This window comes from Marmota monax, unplaced genomic scaffold, assembly GCF_021218885.2.
Source record: "Marmota monax isolate L192 unplaced genomic scaffold, Marmota_monax_Labrador192_F-V1.1 WCK01_AAM20220418_F8-fsc00211, whole genome shotgun sequence".
NCBI classification, from domain to species: Eukaryota; Metazoa; Chordata; class Mammalia; order Rodentia; family Sciuridae; genus Marmota; species Marmota monax.
Genome location: NW_026694080.1, coordinates 2606203 through 2633078, shown reverse-complemented (window position 1 = coordinate 2633078; position 26876 = coordinate 2606203). Strand labels below are relative to the sequence as shown.

Genomic DNA, 26876 nt, shown 5'->3' with positions numbered 1-26876 from the left:
TTTGTACAGAAAGTTCCCAGGTCAGGCATGCTCCTGATTCAGGACAATCAGAGACTGTGATTCAAAGAACTACTCCCAACATGCTGGGTTCAATCTCCAGCATTAAAAAAACAAAAAAAACAATGACTATGGAGATGCATAACATTCCCCTCTCTCCACCTGGAAATTTAGAGGGAGATTGAGTTATAAAGAGGTTAGGCTTAGAATTGCTTCCTCTTCCTGTGGTTTCTTTAACCCTCCACCATCTCCTAACTGACAAAAACTGAAAAAAAGCCTTAAGATGAGCTTCCTTGTAGATTCTCATCATCTGTCAACAGATTCTAGAGTCTAGCCATACTCGACCCCTTGGAGCCAGCCAGGGACTTCCCAGGTATGCACAGAGAAACGCTGGGTCTGTGCCTGGATTTCCCCATGCCCCACCTTTGCACTTGACGCTGTGAAACTCTCTGGTTCCTCTTGTCCTCACACTCAAGCGCAGATCCCAAGCACCCTGAACACAACCTCTTTATACACAGCCTAACTGATGGGCCTTCTCAGAGCCTTAGTCTGCCTGGAACAAGTGATGCTGCCTTTCACCCACATCTGATTGGATAGAGAGAAATGTCTATCAGAACCTCACAGGAACGGAGCTTCTTCAAACCTCTACTCATCCTTTCCCTTGATATTTTCCCTCCCTCCTTCTGCCCCTATCCCCTTACATCTGTCCCATCAGATAAGAAAATCATGATGGCTGGAGTCTCTGAAGTGAGGGGGACCAAGGACAGAGCTGTGGAAGGGGGACTTGACCTCCCACAGGCCTTCAAACCCGCCCATGTGCCCAAGTATCACAGCAGGAACTAAAATCTGTCCCCTTCATAAGCCCTAAAGTTCACACCTATGGCTAAGTCACCAGCCTCTGTTCTCTTCCACTGCTCTGGAAAACTGAGACAGGCCTTGGCTTCCTTCACGTCTACACTGGCCACCTCCAAACCCTCAGTCCAGCACTCCCTCCTGGTCTCATCCCCACTGACCAGCAGGAGCATGCACGTGGCTAGCTCAACCTCACCAAGCTCTTATTATTTTATTCTTGTACTGAAGAACAACTCCCCCAAGTTAATGATGGTTAGCTAGTCTCTCTGCTGTCTGGTTTAAGTACTCTATTTTTTTTTAAATTTTTTTTATTGGTTGTTCAAAACATTACAAAGCTCATGATATAGCATCTTTCATACATTTGACTCAATTGGGTTATGAACTCCCATTTTTACCCCAAGGTTTAAGTACTCTATATTTCCTCCTTCTCATCATTTTTTAATCTTCTATTAACTTCAATTAAATACTTAGCAATTTCCTCCAGAATATCCACCACTGAATGAATTTCTGACTAAGAAATCTTCCTCCCAAGTCTAGCTCACCCTTGGATCCTGCATTTGGAAGGCAGAGTTCCTCTGTTCATTTGCACAGTCAGTGGAATGCTGGTTACAACTCTTTCCTCATGCTCAAGGATTAATTCAGTTTTGCCTGTTCTCAGAAGCTTTTCCTTACACTCATAACCAATGCATTTCTGTGTTCTCCTAGCAGTTAACATGTAAATTCCTACTGTAGTATACTCCTACCATACTATAACCCAACTCTTGCACTTTTAAAACGTGCACTCTAAATACATAACTGGAAAATCTGAGGCTTCTGCAATGAATATGGTAAGCTTATTTCTGTCAACCATCTGACTGTTCAGTAGGGGAAGTGGAAATATAAAGCAATTAAATGTTATGCTTAAATCCCACACTTGAATTGGGAAGATGGCGGCGAATGGAGTGCGTCACCCCCTGTGTCCCATGTCACTGCGCTGATGATTAGCGAGTTTAGAACGTTGGGAAGCTATCTTGATAGGAATATACAGCAAAATTGGGCTGCACTGAAACCTAGAGGAAGTGTTCCAACACCTGAGGATCAGCGATCGTGGCTCAATCGCTAGTGAACAGTGCGCGTAGATTCAGGCTGACTGATCAGTGGCCCACCCTGCATCTGGATCCTGCACACCGATGTGCCAGCAACGCAGAGAAACAGTGCTATGGATTCTGTGGGGTCCTGCCAACCATGCCCCCACAGTACTCCAGGCTGAGTTCTGGTGTTGGGACAGGGGAGAGAAACAGCCCAGATCTGCCCTCCACACTGGACACCCCACAGAGGAGGCTAGCGGCCACCATATTGGGGAGCTGATGTCACCGTTGCCAGCTTTCGACAGATCCGACCACCCCATCGCACCAAATTCAGCGACAGAACAGGTGTGTGACACTCAGTCCCTCTCCCATACAGCGGGGAAATCGGGTAAAATCTCTCCCCAGCTCTCCGTGGTCATGAATATCAGAGTGGGCGTGAATATCAGAGGCGTGGGGAACAGTAAAGGCATCTGACCTCCAACCCCACCTCCCACCAGCAGTGAAAATGAAACCTGTCTCGCCAGCTCTCGGGGCGTGGCTATCGGAGGCAATCGAAAGAATAAGGGGCCAGTTCCCAACTCCTGCCCTCCACATCCAGGAATCTGTAGGCCCAGAGTGTAGCTTGAACTGTGGAGAGGTACCACACTGGGGAAGGCCTGGCTGGCGGGAGAAACGAGGAGGCTAGAGACCAGGAACAACCCTAAGTGAACAGGACTGGAGAGACACCAGGTGGGGCAGGGGAGCCACCTCACACGGATTGTTTCCTACATGCCCAGGGCAGAGTCTTGGTCTGGAAAGCACAGCTCCACCTACTGGAAGCGAAGAGAATAGAAGCCGAACAGTGCACTTTTTTATTTTAATTTTTATTTTACTTTATTTTATTATTATTTTTTCTTATTTCTTCTTTTTCTTTTCTTTTTTTCTTTCTTCTCTCCCTTTCTCTTTCTTGGTTTTCTTCCCTACCTTTTCCCTATCTTTCCTCCCAAGCATCACCACTCCGATTACATGTAATTTACTAAATGCAAATAGGTGAATGTTACCAGACGGTCTATAATCCTCCTAAGCCCTTAGTTACCCCCAAATACTCCTGTCTATTCTCTTGTTAATATCCGCCTGCATTTGAGCAATCCCCCAAAGAAGCTAAGATATACTAACCTCCATACCATCACATCTCCCGACCTTAACATAAAATCCTAAGTTCAAACCTTAATTCTCTATATGCCATCAAAATCTGTAGGCCTTTAATGAAACTAATGAATTTACTTTAAATCACAATTAAACCGAACATCTCAAGACATTGTCTCCCATCACAAAGGAGAGATATTGGAGCTATACAAAACCAAAACAAATTTATAGGAGAAAATAATAACACAGCAGTCAAACAGAACTGGAAAGAAACACAAGCATCATGAAAAAAGGAAAAAAAAGGAACACAAACAATGCAGGACAGCTTAAATTTACAGGAGATGCTAGATGCATCAGAAAAATGGTCAGATAAAGAACTCAAGGCATACCTGACTCAGATGGAATGGAATCTTAAAGAGATCACTAGACAGCAAATGCAAGCAATGAAAGATCACATCGACAATGAATTACATAAACAAATTCAAAAAGCAAATGAACAACTCTACAGGGAGATACATGTTATAAAAAAAATCAAACAAAAATCCTAGAAATGAAGGAAAATATAAACCAAATTAAAAAATCAAATGAAAGTATCACCAGTTGAGTAGACCAAGTCAGAACATAAGACAATGAAGACAAAATATATCATCTTGAAAAGAGTCTAGACAACTCAGAAAGGTTGGTAAGAAATCATGAGCAAAACATCCAAGAGATATGGGATATTATAAAAAAAACAAACTTAAGAGTCATTGGGATAGAGGAAGGTATAGAGGTCCAAACCAAAGGAATGAGCAATCTGTTAAATGAAATAATTTTAGAAAACTTTCCAGACATGAAAAATGAAACGGATGTCCAAATCCTAGAAGCCTACAGGACGCCGAATGTTCAAAACCACAACAGACCAACGCCAAGACACATTATTATGAAGATATGCAACATACAGAACAAGGAGAGAATATTAAAAGCTACAAGAGAAAGGAGGCAGATTACATTTAGGGGTAAACCAATTAGGTTAACGGCTGATTTTTCATCACAGACACTGAAATCGAGAAGATCCTGGAACAACGTTTTTCAAATGCTGAAAGATAATGGGTGCCAACCAAGAATATTGTATCCAGCAAAACTAAGCTTCAGGTTTGACAATGAAATAAAAATCTTCCATGATAAACAAAAGTTAAAAGAATTCGCAGCCAGAAAACCAGCACTGCAAAGCATTTTGGGCAAAACACTACACGAAGAGGAAATGAAAAACATCAACAAAAACCAACAGTGGGAAGTACCTCAGTAAAGGGAGGGGATAAAAAACTAATCAAAGAGGAAAAACAAACCAATTTTTTTAAAAATTAAATAAATAAACAAACATGACTGGAAGTACAAACCATATATCAATAGTAACCCTAAATGTTAATGGCTTAAACTCAATAATTAAATGACATAAGCTAGCAACCTGGATTTAAAAAACAGATCCAAAAATATATTGCCTTCAGGAGACTCATCTGATAGGAAAAGACACACACAAGCTGAAGGTGAAAGGCTGGGAAAAATCATACCACACACATGGACCTCAGAAGCAAGCAGGGGTGGCTATACTCATATCAAATAAAATTAACTTCAAGCCTAAATTAATCAAAAGGGATAAAGAAGGACACTATATTCTGTTAAAGGGAACCATTCACCAACAACACATAACAATTATCAATTTATATGCCCCACACAATGGTGCTGCTATGTTCATAAACAAACTCTTCTCAAGTTCAAGGGACAAATTGACCATGACACAATAATTACGGGTGACTTCAACACACCTCTCTCACCACTGGACAGATCTTCCAAACAAAAGTTGAATAAAGAAACTATAGAACTCAATAACACAATTAATAACCTAGACTTAACTGACATATATAGGATATATCAACCATTAGCAAGCGGATATACTTTTTTCACAGCAGCACATGGATCCTTCTCAAAAATAGACCATATATTATGCCATAGGACAACTCTTAGCAATTATAAAGGAGTAGTGATAATACCATGCATCTTATCTGATCATAATGGAATGAAACTGAAAATCAACGATAAAAGAAAGACGGAAAAACCCTACATCACTTGGAGAATGAACAATATGTTACTGAATGATCAATGGGTTACAGTAGACATCAAGGAGGAAATTAAAAAATTCATTGAGGTAAATGAAAACACAGACACAACATATTAGAATCTATGGGACACAATGAAAGCAGTTCTAAGAGGAAAATTCATTGCTTGGAGCTCATTCCTCAAAAAAAGGAAAAACCAATAAATAAATGATCTCACACTTCATCTCAAAGCCCTTGAAAAAGAACAGCAAAACAACAGCAAATGTAGTAGAAGGCAAGAAGTAATTAAAATCAGAGCTGAAATCAATGAAATTGAAATAAAAGAAACAATTGAAAAAAATTGACAAAACTAAAAGTTGGTTCTTCGAAAAAATAAATAACATCGACAGACCCTTAGCCATGCTAACAAAGAGAAGAAGAGAGAGAACTCAAATTACTAGCATACAGGATGAAAAAGGCAATATCACAAGAGACACTACAGAAATACAGATGATAATTAGAAATCATTTCAAAACCTTACACACCAATAAAATAGAAGATAGTGAAGGCATCGATAAATTTCTTAAGTCATATGATCTGCCCAGATTGAATCAAGAGGATATACACAACTTAAACAGACCAATATCAATTGAGGAAATAGAAGAAGCCATCAAAAGTGACCTGGACATTGCCTCGGTCCCAGAGGTTGAGGACGCATCTTCAGACATAGGCGTGTCGCCCCATGGATTGAGACACACTTACTTGTTCCTTTGTAATCCTACCCCTTTGCTCTGTTTGGGATAGACTGTTCCATGGAAACACCCTTTGTGTGTCCCCTTCTCTTGCTCTGCCCTTGGGTGTGGCCTTCCTAGATGTCAGTCAACCTGCTGATAGCAGACATCAGAAGCTACACTCAGCCCCCTGAAACCTGACCCCTTGCCTCATTTGAATGGCTTCTCAATAAAAGGGGTCAGCATGTGCTCTCTCAATCTTTCTGTGGACTCTTAAGGTCAGAGAAGTAGTCCCAGGACCCCAAAGAAAAAGGTATCTCTGTCTCTTGTGTGATTATTTCACACAGCCCAGTTCCCCTGGAGTGACCCTGAGTGTTTTAGTCGCAAGGAACACGACAGTCCAGACTCCAGCTTCACCTGAGGATGTGTACTGAGTTCATCCATCTAGATGTTCCAATACTTGCCTCTAATCATTTTGTTAGAAACATTTTTTTCTCTGAATATAATCAATCAACAAATATAAGAAAAAAAATGTTAATCATCTCTAGCAATTAGAGAAATGCAAATCAAAACTATTCTAAGATTTCATCTTACTCTAGTCAGAATGGCAATTACCAAGAACTCAAGCAACAATAAGTGTTGGCGAGGATGTGGGGGAAAAGGCACACTCATACATTGCTGGTGGGACTGTGAATTGGTGCAACCACTATGGAAAGCAGTATGGAGATACCTCAGAAAACTTGGAATGGATCCACCTTTTGACCCAGTTATCCCACTTCTGAGTTTACACCCAAAGAACTTAAAATCAGCATACTACAGAGACACAGCCACATTAGTTTATAGCAGCTCAATTCACAATAGCTAAACTATGGAACCAATCTAGATGTCCTTCAACAGATGAACGGATAAAGAAAATGTGGTACATATTCATAATGGAATATTACTCAGCCTTAAAGAAAAATGAACTTATGGCATTTTCAGGTAAATGAGTGGAACTAGAGAATAACATACTAAGTGAAATAAGCCAATCCCAAAAAAACAAAAGCTGAATGTTTTCTCTGATAAGTGAATGCTGATCCACAGTGCAGTGGAGGGGATAAGGAAGAATGAAGGAACTCTGGATTGTGTAGAGGGTAATGAGAGAGAGGAGTGGGGCAGTGGGGGTGGGAAGAATGGTAGAATCAGACAGACATTATTACCCTATGTACATGTGTCATTACACTACTGGAGTGACTGCACCATGTACAGCAGAGCAATGAGAAGTTGTTTCAAATGCATTCTACTGTAAAATAAATAAATAAATAGAAACATCTTTTTTTCTCTGAAAACCTTGCTTTTTTGTTTAACATGCCTAGCTGGCCTCATAGTCTATGAATGTCATTTTTTTCTTTGATAAAAGTTTTATACAGTTAATAATTTCATTTACATAGAAACCTTAGAAACTGTTCACAGGATATCCAGCATTTCATAATTTTCAATAGCAAAGTATTGTTAGACCAGGACATAAAGAAAAGACCACTGATTCCAATTAAAATCAAATTAAAGCAAGCTTATTATTTCAACCAGCCGGGCTGCCTCTCCCAACAAAAACCATGGGAAAAAGATATCACCACAGCTTTCCTGCATCCCAGATTTATAGCCCAGAAAGTTACACAAAGGGGGGTTACAGATAACAAAACTCTGAGGAGTATAACACAAAGGCTAGTTTACATTTTTTGCTGGCCCCGACATCAGAATTTATGAAGGTCATTAGAGCCTCAGAGAGGGTCATTATCTGGCCAGGGAAGGCCAAGATTTGTGAGGCATCACTAAAGTTTCAGAGAGGGCTGCTATCTGGTCAGAGAGCCAGGCATGGGTGAGTTCAAGGCACAGGCAGGCATTCCAAGCTAGTTCAGAATTTGTGGTAATTTACAGTAAAGCCAAAATTAGCTTTTCATGTCTTTGTGGCAAGATGGCTCCCAATTTTAAGAGGGAATCAGACTGGGTCTATCATTATGAAATAGGATGGGATTCTGGGATTCTTCACTGAATCACACTTTAGAATAGAAAATTTTATAGTTTTATGGTGGAAGTGAAATACACCCAAACAAGTTGAAAACATCTTATGTTAGTTGTTGCTTTTCATAGATACTTTTTATTAAGTTGATGAAATCCCCTTTTATTCCAGTTTTCTAAGAGTTTCTTTTTATCATGAATGAGAAAATGTCCTTTTCTGCATCTATTAACATTTTTTTCTTTATTCAGTTTAGGATAGAGCAACACACTGATTTTCAATATTGAACAAATTTCCACTCCTGGCATCAACTCTCAGAGTCATGTTGCATTCAATTTTCTAGTATTTTGTTAAGAATATTCATGTATGTTTGTGAGGGACGTGAGCCTACAGTTTCCTTTTAACATCATTGTTTGGTTTTAATATACTGGATTTATAAATTACAGGGATGTGTTTCTTATCTTCATTTATTGAAGGAGTTTGAGTAGAATTGGTATTATTTATTCCCGATAAAACATTAGTCTCTAAATGATTTGGGTTTCTTTTTCTGTCAGCTTTTGGTAATTTAAATCTTTCAACTAATGTTTCTATTTCATGTTGTTAAAATTAAAACTTTTAAGTTTATTAAAGCAAAGAACAATTTACAAATAGTGAAGCCCTCAATCTAGAAGAGGTTCAAAAAGCTCCATTCAGGTAGTATTTGTAGAAAAAAAACGGGAAGTGCATGCCAAGCAGCTTGTTTGGTTACAGATTCGTGTCTGCCTTATTTGGTGTGGTGTGATGAGGCATTTGCCTTAGATGGATGGTCTGTCAATTGTCAGTCTGTGATTCGATGAACCTCAGCTGCTATAATTGAACAAGAATATAGTATTAAGTTGCAGTTTGTTTACATACTAATTTAGATTTCAGTTTGCTCAAGATATACTGGCAGCTTTAGGCCAAATTTAATTTAACAATGTAAATTATCAAATTTATTGGTACTTTATTGATTGACATTTTCATAATAGCCCCTTGTGATTTTTAACAACTGTTAAGATCTATTATGCTGTACCCATTTTCATTCTTGATTTTAGTGACTTGAATCTTTTCTTTTTTTCTTGAACTATCTAGTCATAAGCTTATCAATATATGGAGCCTTTTAAAAACCAATGCTTGGTTTTGTTAATTTTCTCTATTGCTGGTCCACTTTTTATTTCATTTAGGTTTGCTCTTACTATTAAACTTAGGTTGCTTTGATTTGGATGTGGTTTGTGTCCTGCGGTTGGTGGGCTTGAGGATTAGTCCCCAGTATAGGTGGGGCCTAGTAGGAAATGGTGAGTCCAGTGAGGCCATTGCTCTCTGGATGTCTCATTGAGTGAGTTCTTATGAGGGTGAGTTTTTATTTAAAAAAGCCAGACTGGCCCCTCCATTGCCTCTGGCTTCCTGTGTCTCACCAGGTGGTCCCTTCTCCACACAGCCAGCTCCCTTTCCATTTCTCCACCATTTTTTGATATAGTCAAGGGGGCCTTCACCAGAGGAAGAACAGAAAAGGCTGACAACCTTGAGCTGTCAGCCTCCAAACTATGAGCTAAATATATCTCTTTATAACGTGCCCAGCCTCAGATGTTTGTTATAACAACAGATAAAAAAATATAACACATGGGTTTGCTTTGCTCTTCTAACTTTTTAAGAATGGAACTTAGATCATTGACTTTTAGAGTTTCCTCTTCTCTAATATGTAAAGCTATAAATCATCCTCTACTTACATTCACACAGATTTTGACATAGTGTGTTTTCAGGTTCATTCAGTTTTAAGTATTTCTAATTTTCCTCCTAACTATTCTTTAACACAGGGGCTATTTCTAATGATTAATTAGATGATTAATTTCCAAACATTTGGGATTTTTTTTCCAGATATTTGTCTGTTTTTGGTTTCTAATTTAATTCTGTTGTGGTCAGAGAATGTATTCTATGTTTTCAACATTTCTAATTTTATTGACTATTTTTTGTACTAGGGATTGAACCCAGGGGTTTTTACCACTGAGCTATATGTCCAGCCCATTTAATTTTTTATATTGAGATAGGGTCTTGCTAGGTTGCTAAGGGTCCCAATAAGTTGTCCAATCTGTCCTCAAACTTGAGATGCTCCTACCTCAGTCTCTTGAGTTGCTGGGATCATAGGCTTATGAATTTTTTTTATGATCCAGTATATGACGTACCATGTGGAATGTTTTATGTGCACTTGAAAATAATGTGTATTCTGCTATTATTGAATGGTATAATCTGTAGAGTCAATTAGATCACATTTGTTGGTTGATAGTGCTCAAACCTTCCATATTCTTAGTGATCTTTTTGTTTATTTATTGGGAGAATAATGATGGAATATTAAAATATAACAGAATTTTTCTATTTATGCTTTCATATTTATCATTTATGTGTCATGAGCCTTGAGGTTTTTATTTATATATATGTACATTTAGGATTATTATACATTCTTGGTGAATGTATCCTTTTATCATCATGAACTGTCCTTCTTTATCCATGGTGATATTCCTTATTCTGATATTCTATATTTCTGACATTAGTATAGCCACAAACATTCTCATGGTTAGTATTATTTTCCCACTCCTTTTTTTAAACCTATCTTTATATTCTTATTTAAATAAATATCACATAATCATTATACAGTTGGCCTATAATTTTTGTGTGTGCATTCTGACCATCTTTGTCCTTTATTAGAGCATTTAGATTTTGCACAATTTAGTTCAATTAAGACTATGGTTATATTCAATGGTACCATCTTACAATTTCTCTCTGTTTTCCCTCTTTTGCTTATTTGTTTTGGGATTAATTTCTATTCCATTTTATTTTCTCCATTGGTTCGTTAGTTATATCTCCTTTTTTAGTATTTGCTGTGGTATTTAAAATATTCATCTTTAACTTAAAACATTCTTCTTTCAAACACTGGTGTGCTGCTCTACAGAGCACAACACTGCCCTTCCATTTCCTCCTCTTATTCTGTGTGCTGTTGTTGTCATACATTTTATTTCTAGGTATGTTATAAACCCCCACATGTATTAGTAATTCTTTTTCAAAAATTTAAAATGAGAAATTGAAAAATTTTATGTTTATCGACATTTTTACTATTCTTTTTCCACATTATCATCTAGAAAATATTCCCTAAAGAAACAAAATCCTTGTTCAAATAAGGGGTTTTTTTTTTCTTCATGATCAGCACTGGTCTTCTCAAATCCTTGATTGTAGACTCTGCTGATTATAATCTAAGCTCTCCTTCATGGAGTGACTATAGCAGGTAGAAATTGGAATGAATGAGGGCGTGTTTTTATTTTATTTCTCGTCTCTTAGTTTATCATATGAAAATCTTTCTCTATGGAAAATCACTATAGTTAGAATCTAGCCATGGGAAAGAAGCTCAGGGGTTGTGTGTGAGTGCAACCCAGATCTCCCTGAAATCCTGATCCAGACTGACCAATCTTTCCTTGGAGCTTGCAATTTTCAAACTATATCCAAACAAATTTTCATCCAAGTAAAATTTTCCCAATACACTTTCTCCATCCCACTCTATCCTGTAGTTAGGGAATAACCCCTCAGGGCTAAATCATTATTCTCAGACCCTTCCACCCAGGTGAGTTAGACCTTCAATAACTACTATATCCGTAAACCCAACTCAAAACCACATTTTCATAAAATATTAGACATATGTAGGCTGGTCCAAGGTTTCTAGCAAGAAGAACTCAAAGTATCCCAGCTCTGAAACAATGAAGTGTTTACTGATCTTGAGATAGTCACAGGAAGTAGACAGTGAAGGGTTTTTCAAAGGAGACCAAAGGACATGGAGCCCACTGAAGAGATCATCTCCATGTCAGTGCTACAAAAATCTCAACATGTATTCATCACCTTCTACTTACTGGGAACTTCACTAAGGGCTAAGTGCTTTAGGGTCACAAACAAGAATTTGAGGGTCAGCAAGAAAGTCGATCCGTGGTGTAGTGAGCACAGGAATTGAGAAGGAAAGCTGAGACTAGCATCCATAGGGCAGCTGGAATTCAGATCTCTCGAAGTCCTCTTCTTTCCAGGAATTTCGTCACCTGCAGCAAGACACACACAGTTCCTGACATCCTTGGGTTCAGGACTCTAAGCTCAGACCCAACTTCCCCATTCCCTTTATACCTGATCCCTCTGCCCCATTTCTCTGCCCTGTTCAGGGAGAAAGTGGTCATCCCTGCACATGCCCTGGTCCTGCAGGTGAGCAGCAGTTAGGAGACAAGGAGTACTCCTGGGTAACTGAATTTAATCCCTAAGCCCCAGCTGAGTTTGGTGGCATCCCATATGCTTCAAGTCACCAAAATATCCCAAGGAGAAGGACCACATAACTGAGGCCAGAGAAGCTCAACTCTGGAATGATGGCAATGAAGGAAGGATCATTGCTCATACTATGGGAAACTTCTCTTTGAACAGTTTCAAAACGAACCACTGTATATTTTCTTATATGACCCCCGTGGAACACCTAAAACTACTCCATATTTCCTTCTTCCTGAAATTCTTTACTTCCTTAGCTTATGTGATAACTTTCTCCTCATTCTTCTGCCTCTATGGTTTTTCCCCTGTGCTTTGAAAACTTCTCTTTTGATATTTTGTGAGTTATGTATTTTTGCATTAATTTTGATCTTTAAAGATATTTGATTAAAATTTTATTTAATTTAATTACAATAAGAGTTCATGTTTCCCCCTCCTTGCCTGAGTCCCCCCAGAGCCATCCTATCTCCTAGTATCTAGCATCCAGTGAGACACTCCATGCACAGAGTGGGTGGACATGAGCAGAGCGATGGTGGCCAGGCTGGGAGTGGGACTGATGCGTCTGGCACTGCTCCTATCCATGCAGATTTATTCAAACCAAACAGCTGTTGTGATACTCTCAAGTAACTCTTCACAGTGTACCTCTGCTGCCTCTAATTCAACTAATGCTACACCCAAGGCAGGTAGGTGGCAGTGCCCTGCAGTCAACAGCCAGTCTCCTTGTGATCTCGCTCTCTCTTCTACATCTCTACAGCTAGAGACTCAGGCCAAAAAACGTCTCTGCTTCCCCATCTTCTAAATCCAATCCGAATGGCTACTGGAAGTCCAGTGTGTCAAGGAAGAAGCAGGTCTGCATCAAACCTACCAATTCCACTCCTGATTTCATTGGCACAGAAAAGGTTGAGAATTCCAAATTGATTGGTTTGAAGGACATGTGAAGGGTTTCACAGGTGATGAATGCCAATATTAAATATGCTGGAGTTTCATGTACAAGATAAAAAGAGTTAACATCCAAAATTGAGACATGATTTCCTTGAATGAGGCATAAGAAAAAACAAGATAGATTTTATCTAAAGATAAAGGATGGAATGTGGAATGGAGATTTCAGTTTTCATTTGGTTCATGAAATCTGTAAGGCCATGAAACAGATAATATAAAAAGCTTCCATGATTCTCTTTATATGTACATTAGAAGGAACTTCCAGGTATTACTGTAAATCTTCACTGTATTATTTCAGCAGTACCAATTTAATGCTGATATAGTCTAGATAAAGTTTCATATTATTAGCTATTTCAGTTCCCTTGGGAACTGAACTCTTTCCTCTGTGGTTTCTAGATTTGACATTATGTTTGAACTCTCCTGTGGTAACTGACATATGCCAGGGCAATGATAGATCGGAATCCACCTCAAATCCAGGCATCATGAGTAAATCTTGCTTATCCTTTCAAAGTCAAATGGTAGGCATCTCCCATCTCCTGTTTTTCATTCAATAAGAGTGCCAGATTCCTTTAGCTAAATTGATTCCAAAAAGCAGAATTGCATTGATCTCAACTAATTTAAAAATGCTTTTTATTTCTGCATTTGTTGAATACTTTTATCAATTTAAAACCATCAGTTTTGAAGGTAAAATGGCAAATCTTGAAATTAGAAAGGCAACTATGTGAAGAAGCTAAATTTATAAATCAAGTATTTGGGAAGTGAAGACTGGAAGCTAGCTTGCATATTAAATCCACAAAAACTTTTATACTTTTCCTGTAAATACTTTTTTTAAAAAGTATGAATCAGAATAGCCACATTTGGAACACTTTCTGTTATCAGTCAATATTTTTAGGTAGTTAGAACCTAATCCTAAGCCTAAAAGTGGTCTTGATCCTCTAAAACTTTTACAACTGCCTTGATACACAGAAACCTTTTAAAAAACAGACACTCCCTGAAATCTTTTGTTCATGTGATCACTAACTAATGCTTAACATGTTCCAGTATCTAATATGGCCACAGTAGTCTTGATAATCCAAATCATGTTTTCTCATCTTTAGAAACCTACACGGGAACAACCAGACCAAATGGATCTAAAGCTACTGTGGGTGTGTGAATGACATGCCCCTGTGCTTCATACCTGAATGCTGTACATCTATTTGGATTGTATATTGTGTTTGTGTATTTTTGATTTGATTCTTAGTAACTTAACATGTTATGGAATTGATTTGCATTGAACACAAACTGTAAATAAATAAATAACTGAAAGAGAAAAAAAAGACTAAGTGTTTCATTTAAATAAGAAGAAACAAGGACCATATTAAACACATTTAAAAATTCTACTGAAATCTATAAGAAAATATTTGAATAAATTATGATGTATTATATGCTTTTGAAATGAAATAATTTAATGTTTTAAAGATGCCAAATTTTCCCCAGATTAATCTATAACTTCAATGCTAATGCAGTAAAAATTCCTGAGAAAATTTTGGAGACATTTGATAAACTTAATTTTAAACCTATATGCAAGCCAGGCGTGGTGGCACATGCCTATAATTCTAATGGCTTGGGAGGCTGAGGCAAGAGAATCATAAGTTCAAAGCCAGCCTCAACAATTTAGTGAAGACCTAAGCAACTCAGCAAGACGCTGTCTCTAAATAAAATATGAAAAAGGGCTGGTGATGTGGTTCAGTGGTTAAAAACCCCTGGGCTCAATCCCTGGTACCAACTGTGCATAGTGGCCCATGCCTGTAGTTCCAGTTCTCTGGGAGGCAGAAGGAGGAAAATTGCTTGAGCCCATGAGTTTGAGACCACCCTGGGTAACCTAGGAAGACCTCACCTCAGAGAAAAATCTGATGTGCAATAAAAAAAAAAACAAGCGCGTTTTTACAAAGAAAATGAAAAGGGAGGGAGTTTGTCCTACCAGATGTTAACACACATTACAGTGTCATAGTAATTAAAACATTAGGACTCTGTCACAGAAAAGGCAAATAAAACAACGGAATAAAATAGAGCTCAGACACAAACCCAATGGGAACTTGCAATATGATAAAGTGGACAACACAAACTTATTATGGAGAAAAGTTGTTGGGAAACGTGCTTACCATACAGAGAAAAATAAAAGTCCTCATCAAAAACAAAGGGGATCCTAAATTAATTTAAAAACTAAATGTGAAATTTAAAATATAGAAGCTATTTTAAGACTACCTAAAACCTCAGTATGGGGAACACTTCCTTTTTTTTTTCTTTTTTGGTGCTGGGGATTGAACCTAGGGCTTCTGCATGCAAAGCAAAGCACTCTACCAAATGAGCTATTCCCCAGCCCCAGCAACACTTCTTCTTCTTTTTTTTTTTAAAAAAAAGAACTCAAAAAGTTAAACAACAAAGAACTCAAAAGTTAAACAACAAAGAATTCAAAAAGTTAAACAACAAAAAAACAAATAACCCAATCAACAAATGGACCAAGGACCTGAACAGACACTTCTCAGAAGAGGATATACAATCAATCAACAAATACACAAAAAAAAATGCTCACTATCGCTAGCAATCAGAGAAATGCAAATTAAAACTACTCTAAGATACCATCTCACTCCAGTAAGAATGGCAGCCATTATGAAGTCAAACAACAACAAGGGCTGGTGAGGATGCAGGGAAATAGGTACACTCATACATTGCTGGTGGGACTGCAAATTGATGCAGCCAATTTGGAAAGCAGTATGGAGATTCCTTGGAAAACTGGGAATGGAACCACCATTTGACCTAGCTATTCCTCTTCTCGGACTATATTCAAAAGACCTAAAAACAGCATATTACAGGGACACAGCCACATCAATTTTTATAGCAGCACAATTCACAACAGCTAAACTGTGGAGCCAACCTAGATGCCCTTCAATGGATGAATGGATTTTTTAAAATGTGGTATTTATACACAATGGAATATTACTCAGCACTAGAAAATAACAAGATCCTGGCATTTGCAGGGAAATGGATGGCATTAGAGCAGATGATGCTAAGGGAAGTTAGCCAATCCCCCCCAAAAAAACAAATGCTGAATGTCTTCTCTGATATAAGGGAGGTGACTCAAAATGGGGTAGGGAGGAAGAGCATGAGAAGAAAATCACCTTTAGATAGGGAAGAGAGGTGGGAGGGAAAGGGAGGGAGGATGGGAATTGCATGGAAGAAGGAAGGATACCCCCTTTGTTATACAGAATACAGGTATGAAGATGTGAGGGGGGGGGGAGAAGAAATGTGTCACATTAGAATTAGGTAGAGAGAAGTGATGGGAGGGGAGGGGAGGAGAAGGGGGAAATGGAAGGCAGCAGAATAAAATAGACATGATTACTGCTGTATGTATATAGGTGACTGCATGACCAATGTGATTCTGCAACCTGTACAATCAGAAAAATGAGAAATTATACCCCATCTGATTCAAATATATGATATGTCAAGATTATTGTACTTTCATGTATAACTAATTTTAAAAAATTAAAAAATGGAAAAAAACACTGAAAAAAGTACTGATGGATTTTATTATACCATATTAAGGATTTCTGTTCAATGAAAGAAGTCAAGGAGGAAGTTAGCAGAATTCAGATTAGGGGAGGAAATTTTGCAATTTTTTTAAAACTGATACGAACTACTAGCAAGACTATAGAAAGATCTCCTGCAACTCAATAACAAAAAGCCAACAGGACCAAAGTGGACAAAGGATGTGAACCAGCATTTTATAGAATAGGGGATAACAAGCATTTAAGAGTCCCAAATAGAAGTAATTAGATACACATATTCTTTCATGCACATAAATGGGCCAAAATTAGAAAACTGGATAATGTGCAATGTTGTTATGGATTTAGGAGCTGCAGAAAATTTCTGGTACTACTAAAGGAAATACAGATTAGTACAGCCATTCTGATGAGTGAGTAGAAATTACTTATTCAGGTAAAGGAGTTCCATCCCCAATAACCTTGCAAACCCTTTCTAGGGTAGATATACTGCAGAGATGCAGGTTCATAAAATACAAGTAACGCTGGGTGCAGTGGTGCATGTCTAAAATCCCAGCACCAATGGAGCTGAGGCAGGAGGATCGAAATTTTGAGGCCAGCCTCAGCAACTTACCAAGTCCCTGTCTCAAAATAAAAGAAATAAAAAAGTCTGAGGATGTGGCTCAGTGATAAAGTTCCCCTGGGTTCAATCCCAGAATGAAAGAGGGGACAAGGGGAGAGGGAAGGAGGGAGCAGGGGAAAGAAAGAAAATAATACCAGAATTGCTTGCCATTGTACAAACCAGAGGTAATCAAGGTATCCCAGAAGAAATACGGACAGGGAACGTACAGAATAGAACGCTATTGAACAGGTGGAAGCAATGGACTAGATGTACAAAGTTAGATGTGCAATATAATGTCACTTGGTTAATTTAAAAAATGAGTATACCCTGATTACTACTCTGTTATACAGAATATATATATAAATAAAAGAAAACTCATTGAATCCATTACAATGTTCAATCTATGGGTGGGGATAAAAGGTCAGATATGAGAGTGAGGACTGAAGATACAAATCAAGAGAGAGCGAGCTTAGAGGTACCCACGATGGCATGGGGGTGAACTGAGAAGCAGAGTGGCTTAACCCTATGCACCTGGGGTCCGGAATAAACAATAGTGATAAGGCATTATGTGTGGCCATCATCATGGAAATATCACTATTCAATGAAAAGAGAATTACAAAAATAGATAAGTTTAAAAAAATGGTAAGAGTCGTGATAAATTAAAAACTATGAATCCCGGGAGGGGAATTTTTATATTAACTTTGCCATTCTGTGAGTCCAAGTAGAGAGAGAGGTCATTAGGCACTGATCACACCATGTTGTAATTACGTGTAGAAATATGGATCGTGCTCCACTACTAGACCAAACTGGGACTTTGTTTATTTCCTCATTAAAAAGGAAATATTAGGCAGTTATTAAGCCGACAACTTTGAATCCAGGCTTCCAGGATTTGAATGCTAGCTTCACAACTTCCTAGCTGTGCGACCCTGGTCAGTTGCTTAATTCCCTGTGTATATGAGAACATTTGAGTACTTCTCAGGGATTAAGTGATGACAATAATACCTACCTCATAAGAGTATTTGTGAGGATGAGATGAGTTTAAAAATGTAAGTGCCTGAGCATATTAAGTACTCAATAAACTATCAATGTCATACAGCTGGATGTTTTTGAGAGATCAATGTACACCTGATCACTTCACCTGTCCCTCCTTCCTTACATACAACAGATAGTAGGCTCCCTCCCCTTTTCTTCTCACTGTATCCTAAGAGTCCTCCCCCACCACCACAGTCACTCACAGGGGTCCCCTGGCCCGGGGATCACGACTGGAACGCAGAGCCCTCGTGATGAGCACGGTGCCGGTGATGATGCCCACCAGGCCCACCACCAGGCCCAGGGCACAAACCACAGTCTCTGTCGCCTCCGTCACCTGCACTGGTTCCTGGGCCTCTGGGGAGAGATGATTTGGAGTCAGAATGTGCATGAAGGTGGGGCTGGTCTGGGGCGTGTTGAAGGTTATAGACCATTTGGTGGCATGGGAGGATAAGAGGGGTAGGGAGTTGTGCACCAGGTCCTGGGGGAGGGGGTGCGTGGAGGGTGTGGAGGGGAAAGAGGCTCCGTACCCCAGTGCTTGAGGCGCGGCTCCTCCAGGCCCCAGTGCTCCACCTTGCAGTCATAGACGTCCTCAGCTGAGGGCACAAAGGTCAGGTAGTGGAACCTGTGGAACCTGTAATCTGTGCGTGGCAGGAAGACAGACTCAGAAACACCCTCGGTGACAGGCTGCCCGTTGTGCAGCCACGTGACATTGAGCACTGGAGGGAAGAATCTGTCCACGTGGCAGATGAGGGTGTTGGGCTGGCCCAGCTCCACAGGCTCCTTGGGAAACACGGTCACCTCGGGAGGCTCTGGGAGGAGACAGAACCTGGTGAGTGCCCTGTTCTGGGATGAACTACGAAGGCCACCCTGGGGGTGACATCTACCTCAGGCTCAGACTTTGTGACATCTCTGGGCTCCTGAATCAGAGCCAGGAGTCTCATCCCACTGGCCAACCTCACTCAGTGGACCTTCCTGTGCAGTGGGAAGGGGCGAGACAGCCCTCGACTCTACTGGAATGAGCCGACAGCCACGGGGAAGAGGGTCCCTCAGCTGTGGGCATCTGGGTCTCTCATTCTGTGGGGCAGAAGGGACTCCCTCCCCTTCCCAGTGGGTGAAGAAGCAAAGACAGGCAGTACCGCTGGTGGCCTGGGTGTGATTGGTGAGCTCTGTCATCATATCCAGGTTTGACTTTGCTATAGCAATGTTAGTCAGCCCGCCCTGAAAATCAAAGCGAAAGGCTCGGCCAAACTCTGGCAGACGCCAGATGGTCTCCTTCTTGTCCTGATCCACATAGAATTGCTCATCCTCATCCAACTCAAACATATACTCTCCTGATGGTGCATGGGTCTGTGCAAAGATGGCATAAATTGACACATGGTCCGCTGTGTAAAGAAAATAGAGAAAATGAGTCAAAATGTAAGGATGAGTATGTACAGGGTGGAGATATGAGAATGAATAAAGTTTTATTAATACATAAACCCAGAGGGAAAGAGGTCAAAGGAAGCATCTATGGAGGAAGAAGGAGTAACACAGAAAAAAGACAGAACACAAGGTTGACAAGAGCAATTATAAAAGGAAATGGGGAACAAAATGAGAAAAGTATTAGTAAGAAAATTTAGCTGCTTCCTAGTGATTGAACATCTGGGCATCCTGGCCCTGCAGAATTTTGAATAAGAACAAAAACAAGAAAATTTTTTTGAGCACTTACTATGTTCCAGGCATCATTCTAAATACTTTTTATATTTTACTTATGTAATTGTTGCAAGTATGAATCATATACATAAAGTACTCTTTTATGAATAAGGAAATACAGAGAGGTTAAGCAACTTGCTTAAGGTCACACAGCTATATGCAACTAATAGAGAGATTTTCTCTTTCCACATAAGCTCTCAACTCTTCTAGGACCACAGATGTAAAACTATTTTTAGAGTCTTGGAAATAGCAGAGCAAGAGTATTATTTTTCTTATTAAATAAAAGGAAGAAAAAATTTTGAAAATTGAGAGTGAGAAGGAAACATTCTTCAAATAGTACTGCTCCTTATAGTCTTTAAATTTCTGTTTTAGTTCATGAACATGAAACTGCAGTTTGTATAGATTTGTTCATATTTTTCATATTAGACATATTAAATCCAAAGTAGAGTACAGATATTTTGACATAGGTTTCAAACTTTCTGTTTTAATTTTAGTTTTTAGTTAAATGTGACTCAAGTGTTGCTGTGTTTGAAATATCTGTAGGATTCAATTTTTTTATTTGTTAGTTTTATTTACTTTGTAATAAATAGCAAAGACATGAGAATAAAAGAAACTATCATCATCAAACAAAGCAATGAATATGAGAGAGATTCTGGGCTTAGAATGACAAAGGAGAAAGAGAGAAAAGGGGTGTCAGGGCTGAGCTCTTCTAACCTCCTAACCCGTGGGTTTCCCTGGGAGTTTGCAGCCCCAGGAGGCCCTGTCTGTGCTTGGACACTCACAGTGACAGTGACAATGTTCTTTCACAAGGATTTTTTTGTTCCTCCTCAGACAGAGTCAGCACCCTCCAAGAATTATTGAGCATTAGTTTGTTCCTTTTTAAATTAACATTTTACATATTCTAGTGTTTTAAGATCAAATGATTTTCTTGAATTTTCATTCAAACAAGAAAGGTTTAAAAAGTCAACTATATGACAAACACTGTTAGACAATTAATATTCACATAAAAATAAAGATACAGTTTCTGTCCTCAAGACACTTACAATCCACTGAAGGAGGCAGACAAGAGAAAAGACATAGCAAGGACACTGCAGAAATACTAGTGTGCATAAGATGCCACCAAATAAGGCACAGGGCAGATGACTTAAATTTAGACAGACAGAAAACCGTGGAAAAGTTACTCCTCGCACACAGGGAAGAGTGTTCTAAGGTACAGACCTGCTCAGACACAGGATGCATTTGGAGAACTACAGATGCGTTGGTGCCACTGGAGCTGACTGCAGATGTGAAACAGTAGCAGGAGATGAGAAGAAGCGGGCTGAGGTTAGCTCATGACAGAACTTACACACAAAGCTTGGGAGTCTTAACATAATTATCCAGGAAGTCCCCAAAAAATTATTGCATGCTATTGTATCTCCCGCTTCTAGTACATACCTTGCCATGTAGTTGGTGCTTAAGCTAGGTAGAGATCACCATCAGAGATCAGACAGCAGCCAGGCTGGTGGTGCACACCTTTAATCCCAGCAGCTCGGGAGTCTGAGTCAGGAGGATCTAAAGTTCGAGGCCAGCCTCAGCAATTTATCAAGGCCCTAAGCAATTTAGCAAGACTCTATCTCAAAATAAAAAATATAAAGGCTGGGGATATGGCTCAGTTAACCCAGGCTAAGTGCCCCTGAGTTCAATCCCCAGTACAAAAAAAGAAAAGAGAAAGAGGGGGAGGGGGAGGCTGACTAATGTCCATTGAAATATTTTTAAGTCTTCAAACCTTTATAAAGATATGTTCATTATGATGTTTATTATAGCACAACATTGATAATAACCTAAGGGGCCATAAATAGGGCTGCAGGTGCTTCTGTTTCCCTGTAGTCTTACCCCCTCTTCACTTCTACACAACTCTGGACCCCTTCACCCTACATTAAACTGTGTGGTCCAAGGTGCTTCTTTGTGTTATAAATTCTAATCCTTCACATCACTACATCTTGGATGACAATATCATGCACAAGCTTGATGCACCCTGATACCAACAGCAGGAGCGAGAGCATTCATCATAATGTATAACTGCCAGTTGAGACCTTGTGGTTATCCAAAGTCTAAACCTCTCAAAGCAGCAATAGTCCCCTGGGTCACTCGGGACCCAAATCACAAGGGAGAGGGAGAGGGAGAAGGAAAGGGAACAAAATCAAGAAACACTGCTGTCTTGAGAGAAGAAGTCATGAACCACCCACAGAGATCCTGGGAGATCCTGGGAGACAAAAATACTCTCCCAGACTCCGACATTCAGAGCCCATATCTCTGAGCCTCTCAATAGCAGCCACACAAAGCAGAAGCTGGCAATCCAGGAGCAACAGAGGTGCAGGGTCCCAGCAGGGTTCAGTTAGAAAGTCTCTGTGTGCAGAAGTCTGGGGACTGTAGAGTATGGTCTGCCTTTAAACGTTGGCTTAGACTTTTTGCATAACTTGGAAAATGTATTAATCTTTTTGAGCTTCACTTTGTTCATCTCAAAAAGAAAACATGTTAATCTCTTTGAGCTTCAGTTTCTTCATCTCAAAAAGTTCAATGAAGAATAACTTATCTTTATTGATTTCTTTGAAGTGTGAGGAGGGAAAGAAGCTAAATAGGTGTAGGAAGTGGTGGCTGCTGTTGCCATTGTGATCCTCACAGCAAGAGGGAACAAGAGTGAACATCACACAAGGGAATAAAGAGAGAAGGACGCAGAGGAAAATAGCTAAGACCCTAAAATCTCTAATTCCTGAGGCATTTAACAGGTTGACTGCCCCCAGCTCTGATCAACCCTCTCACACTTCCTGAGCACTCACCCTTGATGGCCCCAGCTCCTGGGAGACTCAGCAGCAAAGCCAGGGAGAGGGCTCTCAGGAGCATGCTTTGGGTCTGGAACATCCTCTCTTCAGACACACCTTGTGGGGTCCACAACTGACGACAGCACAGGAAGAATGATGAGGGACTGAGGCAGAAGGGGACAGACAAGAGCTCTGAAACTGTGGGCTTCTATAGACTGAAATTGTGAGAAGGGGTGAAGAGGGATGAGCACGGCTGGGTTAACCAATCAGAGACCTGGTAAAGCTGACTCTCCCTGTTGCCAGGTAAAGAGAGACTGCAAGGGGCTCAGGAGGAGGTGGAGGACTTCCAGGAGCCAGCAGGGCCAAGGGAGAGCCCATTCAGAGTTGATTTTCAGAATTAGGCTTGAAAAGATAAGTTGTACATTATTCTGTAACAAATATTTTATATTAAGTTCTGTTATATGATGGAATTAGTCTTCCTGCTTTCTCCCAGAGATCCAAATTATTTTTTTTGATGTTTAAAAAATGTTTATTTAATTTGTTGCTATTTATATAAATTCAGTGATTTTTGTATATTGATTTTTTATTAAGTAATATACAATAAAACTAATAATTTCTCCATAGATTTTTGTGTTTTCTATGAAGCCAATATTATATATGAGTAATGAATGTTTATTTCATTTTTCTAATTCTTATACCTTTGTTTCTCTCATCTAATATAATGTTGAATACAAAGGCTATAGTGGGAATTATTTTCTTTGGTCTGAAAGGGAAAATATTCAACTCTTCACCATGAACTGGAATTATTGCTGCTGATATACAGTTTAGGAGGTAAGAGATTCTATTTTAGCTTCCTAAGGATTTATTTTTATATTTCTATTTGTTATAAATGGATAGTAAAATTTATTTTAGAAATTTTTGTTTACTAAGATATGGTATCTCTCCTTTAATCTGTTAAAGTAATAAATTAGTGTTTTTCTTATTCTTTTTCTTTTTTTTTTTTCCAGTACTGAGAATCTAGCCCATGGATGCTTTATCTCTGAGCTACATCCCTGGCCCTTTTCAGTTTTTTTTTTTTTTTATTTATTGTTGGCTGTTCAAAACATTACATAATTCTTGATATATCATATTTCACACTTTGATTCAAGTGGGTTATGAGCTCCCATTTTTACCCCATATACAGATTGCAGAATCACATCAGTTACACATCCATTGATTTACATATTGCCATACTAGTGTCTGTTGTGTTCTGCTGCCTTTCCTATCCTCTACTATCCCCCCTCCCCTCCCCTCCCCTCGCCTCTTCTCTCTCTGCCCCCTCTACTGACATTCATTTGTCCCCCTTGTATTATTTTTCCCCTTCCCCTCACTTCCTCTTGTATGTACTTTTGTATAACTCTGAGGGTCTCCTTCCATTTCCATGCAATTTCCCTTCTCTCTACCTGTCCCTCCCACCTCTCATCCCTGTTTAATGTTAATCTTCTTCTCATGCTCTTCGACCCTACTCTGTTCTTAGTTACTCTCCTTATATCAAAGAAGACATTTGGCATTTGTTTTTTAGGGATTGGCTAGCTTCACTTAGCATAATCTTTACTCCTCACACTTCAGATAGAGCCCTAATATCCAGAGTATACAAAGAACTCAAAAAATTAGACAATAAGAGAACAAACAACCCAATCAACAAATGGGCCAAGGACCTGAACAGACACTTCTCAGAGGAGGACATACAATCAATCAACAAGTACATGAAAAAATGCTCACCATCTCTAGCAGTCAGAGAAATGCAAATCAAAACCACCCTAAGATACCATCTCACTCCAGTTAGATTGGCAGCCATTATGAAGTCAAACAACAACAAGTGCTGGCGAGGATGTGGGGAAAAGGGTACACTTGTACATTACTGGTGGGACTGCAAATTGGTGCAGCCAATTTGGAAAGCAGTATGGAGATTTCTTGGAAAGCTGGGAATGGAGCCACCATTTGACCCAGCTATTCCCCTTCTCGGTCTATTCCCTAAAGACCTAAAAAGAGCATGCTACAGGGACACTGCTACATCGATGTTCATAGCAGCACAATTCACAATAGCAAGACTGTGGAACCAACCTAGATGCCCTTCAATAGATGAATGGATAAAAAAAATGTGGCATTTATACACAATGGAGTATTACTCTGCATTAAAAAATGACAAAATCATAGAATTTACAGGGAAATGGATGGCATTAGAGCAGATTATGCTAAGTGAAGCTAGCCAAATTATTTTTGATATTTTTCCCACTAGTTTTTTCCTGAATGATTTTTAAAGTTAGTTCATTAAATTTACAAAAAACATTCTGCCATGACTTAGAAATAAATGCACTCTCTAATAAAAATAATCTTCCTTTCAGGCCCACCTGTCTGAGATGTCATTTTTAAATTTTTTATGTAGAAGTTTTATAGTTTCTATTTAGAGGTTTAAATTAACTTGAATAAAGCTGATCGTTAAGTATTTTCTATGCCTGGTTACCTTTGTTAATGAAATTTCTACATAATCCTTGTATCTGGGTTTCTAACTATGTGAGTTCTCCTGTGTGAAAGCTGTCTGAAATCATTTTTCTCCTTTAGATTACTATTACTATTATTATTACTATTCATTTTATTTCATTTTCACATGGGAATACCCAACACAACCCTGTACTAGTAACAATGGCTCCTTGTTTTCAATTTACTTTTTAAGATAAATTTCTCTAATGTTTTCCTGTTACATGTAATGGTGATGTTGTTGTTTTACCTTTTTTTTTTTAACCATATTTAAGAAACTGCTCTTATTTTAAAGATTTTTATTTTGAAGTATTTCTCTAGTATTCACAGGTAAGACTATAAGGCACTTAATATTTAATGTAATAATGAAGCATATCAATATTTTTCTTATTTTATGGTACCCTGATTATGTACAAATAATAAGTAGGTATTAACAAATTAGTAAGGAGAGAGACCATTTTTAGAGCTTCACAAATATTATCTCACTTAATCTTCACATCAAACCTGTATTACTAACGTCCATTGAAACACTGAGGAGCTATTATTCTATCATCTGAAGCAGATAAGTGACAAAGAGGAGACCAACCCAGGCACTTTTACTGAAGAACCTGAGTTTTAATTCCACGATTCTATGCTGACTCCTCATTCTTATGTAATTATTTTCTTCTAGTGCATTTTCTCTGCTAGCACTTCATTTAAATTTTGTTTATTATTAATTATTGTTATAGATTATATATTAAACATTATACATAATTACATATTATTTATTTAGCATTTCATTTAATTTTAATATCTATTTAAAGAAATTGTTCCAGTTTGACATTCTTTATCAGAATTTGTGGTCCAATAGGATCACATGTATAAGTTTATAAAAGTAGACAGTGATGTTCTTTAAAATTTGTAAAAAATTCACAATAAACAACATAAGCAAATGTTTTGGAGGAGGCAGTGTTTTTGATAATTAAAAAAAAAAATTTCTTCCTCATTTACTGGTCTATTTATATTCCCCATGGACTTTACTATCATTCACATCTGGCACAGATGAGGGAGTGGGTTTCCCTTCAGTGGGATGGACTGGCTGAGAAATAAAAGCTAAGAAAAATAGTAAAAATAGTAAAAAAAAAATAACCACAGAACACAGAAAGTATTTTCAGAGGGGGCAGAGACAGGTAAAGCTGACCAGACGGGTCCAGCTTCAAAGAAAGAAACCCATGTTTGCTTTATTTATATCTGAAGACATCAAAGAAATTCTATGGAAAGTTCTTTGCCAAAACAGGTTAAAGGTGCAGGCAGGTAGGCTGCTCAGTTCCTAGTGGGTTACGCCCATCGCAGGTGCTGCAGGGACCTTTCTAGCAGAGCAGAGGGGGAGTTCACCTGCACCAGGTGGTCTACCACTGTAGGACTGCCATGGGAAGTTCCCAATGCCACATCTGCCCCCTCACTGGCTGAAAAAGTTCCTCACGCATTTCACGAATGGCTTCCAGTATTTTACTATTCCAGAGAAATTTCAGATACATTTATTTTATTTGAACTTAAGAGTATTGCTGTTATATATAAGGTTATATCAGCCCCACATAAAAGATAAAGAATTGAAGTCCAAAAAGGCAATATCCTCTAAGTTG

The 26876-nt window shown here is 38.8% G+C and overlaps 2 protein-coding genes across 3 annotated transcripts in view; one reads left to right on the top strand and one right to left on the bottom strand.

Moving 5' to 3' along the window:
• LOC124106749 (HLA class II histocompatibility antigen, DP beta 1 chain) overlaps positions 1-26876 on the top strand; it is a 65477-nt gene that overhangs the window by 27689 nt on the left and 10912 nt on the right. The gene's annotated exons all lie outside the window — the stretch shown is intronic.
• Positions 11590-22960, bottom strand: LOC124106751 (HLA class II histocompatibility antigen, DP alpha 1 chain). Of its 2 annotated transcripts, XM_046464518.2 has the most exons (5): positions 22756-22960; positions 19384-19629; positions 18775-19056; positions 18451-18601; positions 11590-11928 (listed from the first exon to the last, which is right to left on the bottom strand). In XM_046464518.2, the coding sequence occupies exons 1-5, from the start codon at positions 22835-22837 to the stop codon at positions 11925-11927; spliced, it is 765 nt and encodes a 254-aa protein (XP_046320474.1). In that variant the 5' UTR covers positions 22838-22960; the 3' UTR covers positions 11590-11924. The 2 variants fall into 2 exon arrangements, with proteins under 2 accessions (XP_046320474.1, XP_046320475.1); XM_046464519.2 differs by lacking the exon at positions 11590-11928 and having other exon boundaries at positions 18447-18601.

Coding starts and splice junctions, on each gene's coding strand:
- LOC124106751 (XM_046464518.2), bottom strand. CDS start 22,837: ATGTTCCAGACCCAAAGCATGCTCCTGAGAGCCCTCTCCCTGGCTTTG. Junction 19,630..22,755: donor AGGAGCTGGGGCCATCAAGG/GTGAGTGCTCAG, acceptor TTCTTTACACAG/CGGACCATGTGTCAATTTAT. Junction 19,057..19,383: donor TCACACCCAGGCCACCAGCG/GTACTGCCTGTC, acceptor GTCTCCTCCCAG/AGCCTCCCGAGGTGACCGTG.